This window comes from Camelina sativa, chromosome 14 (genome assembly GCF_000633955.1).
Source record: "Camelina sativa cultivar DH55 chromosome 14, Cs, whole genome shotgun sequence".
In the NCBI taxonomy this organism is placed as follows: Eukaryota; Viridiplantae; Streptophyta; class Magnoliopsida; order Brassicales; family Brassicaceae; genus Camelina; species Camelina sativa.
Genome location: NC_025698.1, coordinates 17073585 through 17087464, shown reverse-complemented (window position 1 = coordinate 17087464; position 13880 = coordinate 17073585). Strand labels below are relative to the sequence as shown.

The following is a 13880-nucleotide window of genomic DNA, read 5'->3' as shown; positions in this document are numbered from 1 at the left end:
ATTTTACGCGATTACTCAAATTATGCAATGCAACAGATGAAAAGGAATCAAATTTAATAGAGATGTAAACTACATTTGGGACCACTAGGCTAGCATGCCGTAACCCTGGCTCCTATCGGTAAATGCTGCCTGAAACATTTATAATTAAAATCTATCTGGGTTTTATGATTATTCGGTTCAGTTTCATCGGGTAAAAACATTTAGAATCAATTTGGTTTGCTTGGATTTTTCAATTCGGTACTCGTGTTTTAAGTCTAAGCCTAGATGATACTGTTAGGAGCGCAAAAATTGAATTGAGAATAATATGAATTATATTGAAATAACAAAGTCGAACAAATTACAATAACATAATATAAGACATAACATAAATCACCTAGACAATATATGATATATTTTTTCTTAATTCGACCGTAAGTGCTTTCGGACAATCATAATGTATGAATTCCATGATACAACCGATCACAAACTATTACTCTAGCACACGAGTAATAGAACTCAAGCTAAAATATATACATTATACTCCCGAGACTACTGCTAACTAAGAACTTACATTGGACATAACAAGAAAGAGAGAGCGATAGCAATTTTAAAACTAGGAGTTTTTGTGTTTTTGAGCGTGAGAAATAATAAGAGACTGCGGCTCTATATATAATGGAAGGAGGTAGGGTCTCGAGAGAATATTCACACAGTATTCCGCAAGTTTCTTGGAGTATTTCCAAAGTTGCTTGGAGTTCACGCCAAGTCTTTCCAAAAACTTAAATGGACCTAAATGCGGTCCAAAAAATACTCTGCGAGGTAAGAATTCCCAAGAGCCCAAGGCCCACGGCCCATGGTCACGCGCTAGCGTCCGGCCCGGTTCGGTTCGGCGCTCTTGTGGGAACTAGGGCTGGGCACTAATACCTGTCACCCGTATTCGACCCGTTACTCGGCTCGTATCCGTCCCGAAAAAAGGGTACCCAAAGCTTTAGGATCGAATGAAGGGTATTATAATTATATTACCCGTGAGTAAGGGACGAGTAAAGGATATTAGTTTAGTTTTCAATACCAGTCCCGTTACTCTTCCCTTTACCTGTTTTGTTACCCGACCCGTTAATACCTTTTAATATTTTGTATTATTATTATTTATTATTAATTTATAAATATATTATAGAGTTTAAGTTAAAGCCTAAGTTCAACTTAACCTAACAAAAATGATATATACGATGCCCAATTCAATTATATATTACTTTTATTTTAAAGTTTGTAATTTTATAATTTTTGGAACTATATGTTGCATACATTTATGAATTTTTTTTTTTTTTTTGGATCTCGGAATATGAAATTATTATTGCGATTATTGACAATTTTTTTACCGAATACTCATTTTTCCGGGTAAAAGTAAAGGGTTGGGTATTTCAAGGGTCAACTATTTTTTACTGGGTACTCGTTTTTCTGGGTACCAGTTATTTAAGGGTCGAGTACGAGTAATTTTTTTCTAGTACCCGTTATGGTCAGGTCGGGTAAAGGGCATGAGAAAATTCAAGGGTACCTATCCCGTGCCCAGCTCTAATGGGAACCTTCCCTTTTCCTTCTACACACTTTTGAAACGAGAAAAGTGTGAAAACATAGAAAAGAGTGAAAAAACACTCCCATTTCCGATGTTAGACTTTTTCCCAAACCCTCCAAGTAGCTCATTTCACACTCTTATTTCTCATTCAAATCAACTCTGTTTTGGACTTATGAGTAAACCATCTTGTAGTACTTGTTACCAGCTTTCCATTGCACTATCGACCCAAAATTTCCGTTCATCCATTTGGCTGGAATTTGGTCGGAAAGTCGCTGGAAAGTCATTGTCCTAAAACATGCAATTTTCAGAAACTTTATTGCTTTAATTCAGTTCCAACAATCCCCACATGAATGGAAATAAGTCTAAACATATGACGACTGAACTAACCCTATAGACTGACACAACTGCCTAGACTAGCCAGACCTTCGAGAGTATATGTGAAAACTAACTATATTTGAGTTGGTGGCGTTTTTCAACCTTGAACCTACTCATTCTTAATACACGTCGAGCTTACTCCACCAGATGGTGAACATGATGTCTTGAACCATCTGGAGCTGTATCTAAGCTTAGACAGCAGGTATAACACATCTTCGTTTTCTCTTAGAACGAGGATCTATATTGTGCTCATTATGACCTTGAACATGCCTGATTAATCATGAGTAAAATTGGAGAGTATAGCCTCAAATGTTCTCCTGAAACAGCCCCATTTCACACTCAGGTGATTTTAATAGCTGCTTGTATTTAAAGAAATATCATGTAAGTATTTCAAATATTTTACAAAGCTAGATTTCAAATCATTAAAAGCATATGTTTAACCTCTACAAATACATGATGCACTTTATATCACTTTAAGAATTGGGATAAGACAACAGTCTCTTAGTGCTTGTAGCAGATTCAGCTTGATTTAGTTGTCCCTTTGAACCTAGGTCATGGGGTCTCCAATCTTAGTAGGTGGGGTTACCATCAAACATCCTCTTAAGTTATAGGCTTTAAACCTATGCCTCTTGCTGACTTTGTTACTTGATCTCGCGCCAAAATTTTTGCCAATGGATCCACTAGGTTGTCTTGCGTCGAGATGTAATCAATCGTAACTACACCTGTTGAGATAAGTTGTCTAATAGTTTTATGTCTATGTCTGATGAGACGGGATTTACCATTATAATGAGTGCTCCTTGCCCTGCCTGTAGTCTATTGACTATCGTAGTGTACACGTACTGCAGGCACAGGTTTCCCCCACACTGGGATGTCTATTAAGAAATTACAAAGCGATTCAGCTTCCGATAGAGCTATCTCTAAAGCTATGAATTCAGATTCCATAGTTGATTTAGCCGCCAGGGTTTGTTTGAAAGACTTCCAAGACACTGCTACACCTCCAAGTGTATAACCGTATCCACTTGTAGATTTTGAGTTCCTCGAGTTTGAGATCCAGTTGGTATCACTGTAACCTTCCAAAACTGCGGATTCTCTACCATAGTGCAAGATAACGTAGATAGTCCAAAACTCTAGTTATAGCCATCCAATGCTTATATCCTGGGTTACTTGTGTAGCGATTAAGTACATTTACAGAGTGTGCTAAATGTGGTCTTATACAGTTTGTCAAGTACATTAGACTGCCAAATACCCTTGAATACTCCACTTGTTGCACAGGTTCACCAGAATTTTTGGTCAAATGAAGTTGAGGATCCTCTGGAGTTTTTGTAGTCCCATTTGAGTAATGCTTGAATCGATCAAGTATCTTTTTAGCATTGTGGGTTTGAAATAAGATCAAGTATCTCATCAATTCTAATGATTTTTATCTGAAAAACTACATCTACTAAACCCAAGTATTTCATGTCAAAAATTCTTTTAAGCATGTTTTTCGTTTGATTTATGATGTCTTTGTTGATTCCAATGATGAGCATATCGTCTACATATAAGCATAACAAAATGTACCATGTTGGAATAGTTTTGTAGTATATCAGTATATGCATTTGTCGTATTCATTAATGCTAAAACCATTAGACATCATCATACTGTCAAACTTCTCATGCCACTGCTTAGGAGCTTGTTTGAGTCCATATATTGACTTCACAAGTTTACACACTTTGTGTTCTTGTCCTGGAATAACAAACCCTTCAGGTCATTTCATGTAAATTTCCTCTTCCAAATTTCCATGGAGAAATAGATTTCAAGATTTCTCAAGGTTGCAATGCTTATAATCATCATGATCTTATAATCATCCTGATTGAAGATAGTCTTGTTACCAGTGAATAGGTATCAAAGAAGTCTAATCCTTCTTTTTTGCTGAAATCATTGCACTACAAGCCTAACCTTGTACCACTCAATATCACAATTGGTTTTTCGCTTTATCGTGAAAATCCATTTACACCCCAAAGGTTTAAATCCTTGTGGTAGATCTGTTATCTCGTAATAATGATGTTGCCAGATAGAGTCTATTTCGGTTTTGACTGCTTCCTTCCAATAAGGTGCATCAAGTGTAGACATGGATTCTGCATATGTTCTAGGTAGATTTTCAGCTAGAAATGCCATCATCAGAAAATCTTCACCAAGCGATTTACTTTTGCGAGCTCTTTTGCTCCGTCTAGGTTCTTCTTCAGGTTCCAGTTCAGTTTCCACAGCTATAGTACTCAAAGTATTGCCAGCATCCGAGGTCGCTGCACCTCGTTGTTCACGATTCCGTTTATGAGTTTTGCTGCAGGGGAAAATGTCTTCAAAAAAAGAAGCATTTCTTGATTTTATAATTGTATTCATATGGATTCTGGAATATCTGATTTATGAAATAGAAATCGATAATCACTACTATTATGGGCATATCCGCTGAAAATACAGTCTACGGTCTTAGGCCCAATTGTGACCTTTTTAGGAGGTGGTACAACCACTTTTGCTAGGCACCCCCACACTTTGAGGTATTTGTACGAAGGTATTGTACCTTTCTAAAGTTCATGTGGTGATTTGCCAGTAGAATGCGGTATCCTGTTGAAGATGTAATTAGTGGTAAGCAACGCTTTCCCCACATATTCTAGGCTAACTAGGATTCCTGCAACAATGCATTCATCATCTCTTTCAGAGTTCGATTCTTTTATTCCGCTATTCCGTTAGATTTAGGTGAGTAGGGAGCGGTTGTCTAATGTATAATGTTTTTTTCTCTTCAAAATGCATAGAACGACTCATTATATTCTCCTCCTCTATCACTTCAAACTAATTTTATAGTTCTCTAAAGCTGGTTTTCTACTTCGAGTGTGAACTCTTTGAATTTTTCCAATGCTTCATTTTTTCTATGCAGGAGATATACATAGCAATATCATGTGCAATCATCAATGAAGGTAACAAAGTATTTCTTACTGCCTCTAGTTTGCACATATTTAAAAATCACATAATTCTGTGTGATTTAAATCTAGAGGTTCAGTTGTTCTTTTAACGCGTGGTGATGGAGTTTTAGTGAGTTTGGCTTTTACGCACACTTTACATTTTTCATGGTTAGTTTTGAATTTCGGTATTAAATTCAAATTTTGCATTTTCGCATTGTTTTATAACTGACATGTCCTAAACGTTAATGCCAAGTAGTAAACGACTCAACCAAGTAAGCAATAGGGGTTTCTTTCATTTTAGCAACAGAAGAAGAAGTTACATTTTTCGGGAGGACTGTCATTACAGACATGGAAAACCATGCTTGCTTAACACTGCTTTGGAGATGAGATTCTTTCGCATGTCTGGTACGTGTTTCACGTTTTGCAATGTGAGCTCACGATCAGAAGTTAGCTTCAGATATTCTTTGTCCTTACCTTCAATCTTGGACATCGCCGTGTTGCCCATGAAAATCTGCTCATTTTTTACTTGTTCTTCATGTTGGTTGTGAACATGGTCCTATCAGAGTATATGTGTGTGGTAGCTCCAGTGTCGTAGACCACTCCATTGGATTGTCTTTCACCATGTTACATTCATTAACCACCGCAAACATGTCTTCTTCAGTTAGGTTTGTCTGGCTATTGAGATCTTTGGCTTTGTTTTTGCAAAACTTCAGCCTTGTGCTCAATCTTGCCACAATGATGATACTTCCCTTTGAACTTCCTCTCAAGGTTGTTTTTCTTGAAGGTTGTTGCAGATGACACCTTCAAAGCCTTATGTGGAATAGAGATCCCTTTACCAGCTTGGCCTTATGCCCAACTACATGGACATCATGCTTTTGGTTTTAAGCATCTGAATGAGCTCCACGATTGTTGTCCTCAACCCTCAACCTTCGGATGAGATAATCAAGAGGTATTGCCTTGCGTTTGAAGTTAAGGTAATTCTTGAAATCCTACCAGCATGGTGGTAGATTTTCGATCAAGCAAATTCATTTTAAAGACATTGCAGATCGACATCACTTCCAACTCTCCTAAAAGATACGTTGAAGAGCCTCCACTTGTTCCATAATTGGTTTGGAATCCACCATCTTGAAGTTCAGAACCTTCCTAGTTGAGAATTTAGGTATCCCAGACTCATCAATCTTGTACTTATTCTCCAAAGCCAACCACAATGCTTTTGAAGTCTTGTACATGTTGTAGAGGTCGTACAGATCATTGACCAAACGGTTCAAAATCTGACATTTGCAACAATAGTCCCCTTGGGTCCAGTTATCCATACTTCCAACCACAAACACATTTGTGGCATCTTGCGGAAGCATTGGTGGATCCTCTGTGAGGTATCTTTCCATGTTCATGCTGACCAAGTAGTAGCGCATCTTGTTTTGCCACATTATGAACCCAGCTTTGCCATCAAACTTATCTAGCATCATCCCTTGGGAAGCCGAAGGTGGTATCTCCATGTGGGTTGATCCATTATCGAACAGATTTCAGCACACGTTTTCCATACCATAATCAGTAAGCTTCGTGTTTTTAAGTTCTTTTGGAAGATGTAAAGCCAACTCTTCAAGAGTCTCAGCAGGGATCTCAGGAACTCTATCACCGTCAATGTTGTTGGTATTGTTTCCAGACATTATGTTTAACAAAAAATAGATATGATTAGTATATCAATCAAATAATTCAAGTAATTAAATTTCACTGAATTAATTTTGCAAACTCGCTTAAGAAGCGTTCATAGAAACTCGTTTCACGTTTCACAAATTCACTCAATTAAGAGAGTTTGTGGAAACCAGAAAGAGTAGATAAGAAAAAAAGTGAAAGCGTTTGTCTAAAACTTTCCGTGTAAGCACCGAAAGTTGGAAGCAAAAACAGTTTTAAGAAAATTTTAAAATCGTTTTTAAAAATAAAAATTCGAAAAATTCTTAATCCGTTTAAAGCGATAAGAAGAAAGCGGATTTATTGAATTAAGACTGTTAGGAGCGTAAAATCAAATTGAGAAAATATGCGAATTATATTGAGATAACAAAATCAAAAATGAATTACAATAACATAATATAAATCACGGAGGCAAGATATGATATCTTTTTCCTTAATTCAATAAATCGGCCGTAAGTGCTTTCGGACAATCACAATTTATGAATCATAGGATACAACCGATCACGAACTGTGACTCTAGTACAAGAGTAATAGAACTCAAGTAAACATATCTATGTTATACTCCCGAGACTACAACTAACTAAGAACTTACTTTGGACAAAGCAAGAGACAGAGAGGGAGCGGCGGCGATTTTATAACTAGGAGTTTTATGTTTTTTAGCGTGAGAAATAATAAAAGGCTATAGCTCTATATATAGTGGAAAGAGGTAGGGTCTCGAGAGAATATTCTCAGAATATTTTGCAATTTCCTTGTGAGTATTTCCCAAGTTGCTTGACTCCAAGTCTTTCCAAAAATTACTAGGAGAGCCCAAGAGCCCAAGGCCCACATACCCGCTCCAGGACCGGCCCGGTTCGGTGCGCGTGTAGGAACCTTTCCTCTTCCTTCTACACACTTATGAAACTAGAAGAGTCTAAAAACATATATTAATGAATGAAAAACACTCCCATTTCTGATGTGAGACTTTTTCCCAAACACCCCAAGTAGCTCACTTCACATCTTATTTCTCATTCAAATCAATTCCGTTTTGGACGTATGAGTAAACCATCTTGTAGTACTCGTTACCAGATTTCCATTGCACTATCGATCCGAATATTCCGTTCATCCATTTGGTCCGAAAGTTGTCGGAAAGTCATTATTCCAAAACCTGCAATTTTCAGAAACTTTATTTCTTAAATTCAGTTCCAACAGATACTATGCTTTGCTATTATCTAGACTTCATAGGTGTTGGCTGGGGTGCATAATGCAATGATGATAGAAGAGGTTGGACGTTTCGATAAAAAGGGAAGGGCAAAATATTCGTTCTTGATCGTCTTGACATTCAATAACTCAATCCTTAAAAAGAATTGAACGATTAGCAATGTGAATCAGCAAATGGCGGAGCTTGGAATGATCACAAAACACAAAATCTAAGACATAGATGTCGAAGTTGAGAGATGATTGGCCATGGATGCGATCAAGCTTGACTTCCCTGTTGCGACCATATAACAAGTGTCCATCCATTTTCTCTTTCAAGCTTTACCAACTCTCACTCGAGCTTTAAGATGAATTTTTCTAGATCTCTTGTATATAACTATATTACACGCATCTAAAGAGGCAGGAATATGATGCATGGATGTTTAGTTTCAAGTTTGAATTATGTGGTGTTTGCAAGAACTGGTTCATGATGACATTGAGACAAATACTAAGGAAACCTATTGATTGAGTAGAATCTCGCACAAATTCTCAATTTATAGTTTAGACTGGCGTTGTAGTAGTTTAGGTTACAATAGTCATCTCACCATCACTGCTATTAGCAAACTAACGGAAATCCCTCCTAAACTCGTAAAAATTAAACTATCTACATATATACTCTTCCATGTAGTTAACAGTTCTGTGATCATACTGTTTTTGTATTATTTACTAACAATAAATATAAGCATCCCAAACAATATATGGTTGGTATTTATGAACAAAAATAGAACCATCCTTCTTTTAATTTATTCGTATTCATATCCACGCCATAAAAAAAACTGTTTCCATAAAGAGAAAAACATAAGAAGGATCAGTACCAAGAACAGCATATTTTCGGACCATATATGGCAACGAGTGTTTTTTTTTCATGGAGCACCAGGGGGATCCTTGTGTCCGATACCTTGGCTAGGACCCTGACCAGTGGGTCGGAATGCGGTTTGTTCAATGTTCTTGTATATATTGATCTTGAACCTTTCAAAATCATCCTTTGGGGGTGATGGTGGTGACCACTTGATCGAACTTGGCGGACTAAACACTCTAATTGGTTTTCGCGCAGCTGTTGTAATTTCAAAATGCAGATTTAACACAAGCAAAAACATCACAAATAAGGATAAAGCCACAATAGAACTATCACGGCTCACCATAATCAATAAAACTTAGAGAGAACAGTATATCTAACAATTTGAATCTTAGAACGTTAGATGAAATACTTGAATTTTTTTTCTCATTAACTCAAGCGAGAAGGATGCTACTTAAGAAGGATGTATGGGTGGATCCCGCAAGTCCTATGTTTTTTTTCATATTTCCTCTTGTTTCGTTTAAAACTATGATTCCATTAAAAGTAGTTGCTGTTCGAACGTGGCCTTGTCAATTTGATGATATTCTGATAGTATAAGAAAAGAGCATGTTCCCACTAATACTTGCCAAAAATGGTATCGGTCTCGATATGATAACACTAAAGATTTCTTCTTTTAGGAAGTCATGAGTTATATGTATATCAATCTTTAATCGAAAAATGCTTTGCCCACTTAACCTGCCAGATGTTTTTGTTACGCTCCCCTTTATATGTGTACTTCTTCTCCCTAGCTATTGGCCAAACTTTAGGGGCATGTTCACATATCTAAATTAAAATATGAAGATACAAAGAAGCGGGGACATTAAACAATGGATTAATAAAAACGCACCAGCCACCAAGTCACTATCAGTTACAACAGTGGCGGATCTAGCCAAAGCTTTGATCAGGTGCAAGAAGAGCACAAATTATGTGGTGCGGTTCATTACCACTACACCACTTTTATTAATAAATTTAAGGTAAAACCAAAGCATATTTATATTTCATCTGGTGCGGTTGCACCATCCCCAACCAACGTGGGTCCGCCCCTGGTTACATATTCTTTTTTCATTTAAGGAACGTCCACCTTAAACTGGCCTATTCGAGGAATCCTCACATAAAGATGAGAACAAATTCCAACAGCTACTCGTATATTATAAAGCCACCATTAAAACACAAGTGATGCATTTCAAAGTACTAAAATAATAAGGGAAATGAATGGTTAATTTTCAAATAGGAAAAGAACAAGTTATTTAATCAGGTAATAACAATTACCGAATAACAAGAGGGTATATATGAAATTATTCCTTGTTGGTTTATAAGGCTTTATAAATTTGTGCAATTAAAATTTGAAAAGTATACTAAAATGATGATACTATAATTTTAGGCAGCGGTCGTCTAGGCAATGCTATAGTACCTAGCGCCTAGGCGAGGCGAAAGCGAACGTCTAGAATGCTTTTTCGAATACTGGTTGACAATTAATAGAAAAAGTGAGTTTGAGAATATTATTAGTATTCAAATCACAATCGTGATTAATTTATGATTCAATTTTTTCAATAGTGAACTTGGACCCCATCTATGATTAGAACCCATATCAATCAATATTAATTAAGATGGGGTCCAACGATCACTACTGATATATGATTGGACTTATTAAAAAACTTATTAAATGCATACTTGTATTTTCTCTTATGTCCTTACTCTGTATCAAACTTTCGTACTTTTACTTGTATATACAAAACTAGATTAGAACCTTCATATTAACAAAAATATACTAAATAATATTAATGTACATATTTAAATTTCACTAATAGCCATCAATTAGAATCAAACTATTTTAAAATTTACAAAAGATATCTTCAAACAGTTTTTTTTTTACTTTGGTATCTATAGTCAAGATAATTCATGATATATAGCTATAAAAATGATTTTTCACACAAATAAATATATAAATAAAGACCAAAATAATCTAGTGACTTAGTAGTTTTTATTAGAAAAATCATAATTTAATTTATATTATAATTTATGAAATGACAAGTAGTAAATACTTAATAATAATTAGAGAGTGAATATTACTGTTAAAAGAATAAAAATATAATAACCTTCTCATCAAATAATAAAACTATGTTCCAAAGATTAAAAAAAAAAAAAAGATTAGACGCACTAAAATGAAATGATAACAATAACCAAAAACGTGGGCAAAAAAAACAAACAATAACAATAACCAAAAACATTTATTGCAATAGAGCAATCCGATCATTTTTTTTTACATTACCTAGTTTTTTTTTAAAAAAGGTTCGATATTAGTTTGTATAACTGAAAACTATTTTCTTTTTTCTTTACTCTTTACTGCTAGTGATGTTAATGACTATGCATGCGAAATAATTGGGAACATGAGTCAACTGTTTTTCTTTCGTCAAGACTTTGAAAAATATATACAGAAAACTCAAATACTAAGATTTTCACGATTTTCCTCATGTAAGTTCCTAATTTCATATAAATAAAACCTGACATTGTTTTCATTAATTTGATTAAAGTGATAACCTAATTAATCATATCATTGATCCAACTCTTGGTCACGCCTATTTCCTTTTTGTCTCCCACTAATTATTCCCGACTTGAATAATCCCAACTTGAATACAGAATACGTAATCCGAGAAAGTAAGCAAATAAGATTGCAAAAAAAGAAAAAAAAAGGAGAGAAGATTGTACAATAGTACAATACAATGGTTAATGAGATTGTACATTTGTACTTTTGTATTCATGTAAATAGGATACATGTATAACTTACATATATGCCAGTGACATAGCACGTAAATTTTGAACCCATTTTCAAAATGTTTTGTGTGGAGCAAAAAATTTCCGAGAAGCCTTGTGTGTGTGAGATATCATCATATATAACACGAGTGGTGTCCCTTAATATGCTTCTGAATGATCATGATTACCTTAAACTTGATAAAATTTCTCTACTACGAGTTCTTTAAGGCAAAAAAAATCTGGTCTACTGTTCTTCCACATAACGAACTCAAGACTAAAAGCTGGCCAATTTCATGAACAAGCTATTAATATCATTTATTTTAACCATGGTCTAGGGAGTTTTTGATAAAATGAGAGCAAAACCGACCATTGATCTCCACCAGGGATGGTATAGCCGTATAACCTACATCAAATTATGTAATTTGATATGCAACCCGGTAAACCTTGTTATATCCGAGAAGATCCATCGTTTTATGTATTAACTTTGATAAAAGATATTTCTCATTAATGAACTAAATGGTCATACAAGGAGTATTTATACTCTATACACATGTATAACGATAGTGAGCTAAAGGAGACTCTACTATACTTAATACACCATAATAAACTTATATATACATAAGTCAATATATCCCCCTCAAGCCGATAATTCTTGTGGTGAATAAAGGCTTGAAACAGACATTCTTTGAAGCAGATGATGGAATGGTCCACGATGTAGCGGTTTCGTAAGGATGTCAGCTAGTTGGTTCTCCGAGGATAAATGGAAAAGTTTGAGAAAATCGTTTTTAACCTGATCATGCGTTGTATAGCAGTCAATTTCCACGTGCTTTATTCTCTCGTGGAAGACATCATTGTTCGCTATGTGAAGAGCTGATTTATTGTCGCAGAACAATTTAGCCTGTGAAACAGGTGTGATGCGTAAATCCTGGAGTATCTGCCGAAACCAGAGGAGCTCTTTGGTGGTTTGAGCCATGCTTAGATACTCTGCTTCAGTGCTACTGGAACTCACGATATCCTGCTTCTTCGATTTCCAAGAGATCAACGAAGTGCCAAGAAAGATGCACATACCAGAGATAGATCGTCGTGTGTCTTTGCACGTCTCCCAATCTGCATCTGCAAAACCATTGAGACAAATCTCAGAAGACGCAGAGTAGAAAAGTCCCTGGCCTGGATTATTCTTCAAGTAATTGAGGATGTTGCGAGCAGCCTGGAAGTGTATATCAGTCATACACGAGAGAAACTGGCTCTCAACTTGTTAACCGCAAAGGTGATATCAGGTCTGGTGATGCACAAGTATAGCAGTCTGCCAATCAATTCTCTGTAAGGCCGGTCATCAGATAATAGGACACCTGTTTCTTTGGTAAGCTCTATCTTGGGATCCATAGGAACAGAGTTAGGTTTGCAACCCAACAAACCAGAATCTGCCAATAAGTCTAAGCAGTATTTTCGCTGACAAACCGAGATTCCATCAGTATTTCGAGCAATCTCTAAGCCTAGAAAAAATTTTGCCGGTCCTAAACCCTTTGTCTTAAACTGTTTTGCAAGGCAAGCTTTGACTGAAGCAACAACCTCATCACTGTTACTCGCAATCAGAATGTCATCCACATAGACAATAAGAGCAATGTAAGAAGTACCTTCTTCTTTGACAAACAAAGTATTGTCAGCATACGATTGTGAAAACCCATCATCCAGCAAAGCTTTTGTAAAACAACGATACCACTGTCGAGAGGCCTGCTTCAAACCGTAGATAGATTTGTTGAGTTTGCAGACTGCATTAGGTGGTAATGTGCCGGAAGAAGGTGTGTAACCCTGAGGAAGGCTCATGTATATCTCCTCATCGAGCTCACTGTGCAAGAAAGCACTTGTAACATCCATTTGGGTAAGACTCCAACCCTTCTTAGCCGCTAAATCCAAGATTAACTTCACACTAGTAAGTCGAGCCACAGGTGAGAAATTATCAAATTAATCAACACCCTCCTGTTGTGTGAAGCCTTTAGCGACCAAACGAACCTTGTATCGCTCAACAGAGCCATCATCATAAAATTTGATTGTGAAAACCCATTTACACCCCACCACATTCTTACCTGGTGGCAGTGAAACAACATCAAAAGTATTGGTACGCTCCATGTTGCCCAATTCCACATTCATAGCATGCGTCTACTTCAGAGATGCTATAGCTTGTTGGAAATTTTTAGGTTCTGTTTTGAGAGTAACAGATAGAATGTAGGATTTATATGATGGTTTCAGGTTAGAATAGGTGAGATAAGATGATAAAGGATAAGGAGTGGTTAGCTTTTTAGTGATAAGAAGAGATGAAGGAGATAAAGGCGAAGAAATTTGAGTGAGAGAACAGTGATAGTCAGAAAGATAACCTAGTGCTCTAGACGATTGCCATGGCCTGCCATTCAGTGGTGAAACAATGGTCGTCTCGGGGATCACAGTCTCATCATCAGAAGATTCACTAGTAGAATTTGTACTTGTGGATGCTCGAGATGCATCAGATGATGATGCATGCGAA

The 13880-nt window shown here is 36.3% G+C and overlaps 2 protein-coding genes across 2 annotated transcripts; both read right to left on the bottom strand.

Annotated features, from left to right (window-relative positions):
- Window positions 8640-8918, bottom strand: LOC109128910. Its single transcript, XM_019236199.1, has one exon. The coding sequence runs from the start codon at window positions 8916-8918 to the stop codon at window positions 8640-8642; it is 279 nt and encodes a 92-aa protein (XP_019091744.1).
- On the bottom strand, window positions 12000-13237 carry LOC109128689 (uncharacterized mitochondrial protein AtMg00810-like). The gene is made up of 2 exons (XM_019235531.1): window positions 12623-13237; window positions 12000-12569 (listed from the first exon to the last, which is right to left on the bottom strand). The coding sequence occupies exons 1-2, from the start codon at window positions 13235-13237 to the stop codon at window positions 12000-12002; spliced, it is 1185 nt and encodes a 394-aa protein (XP_019091076.1).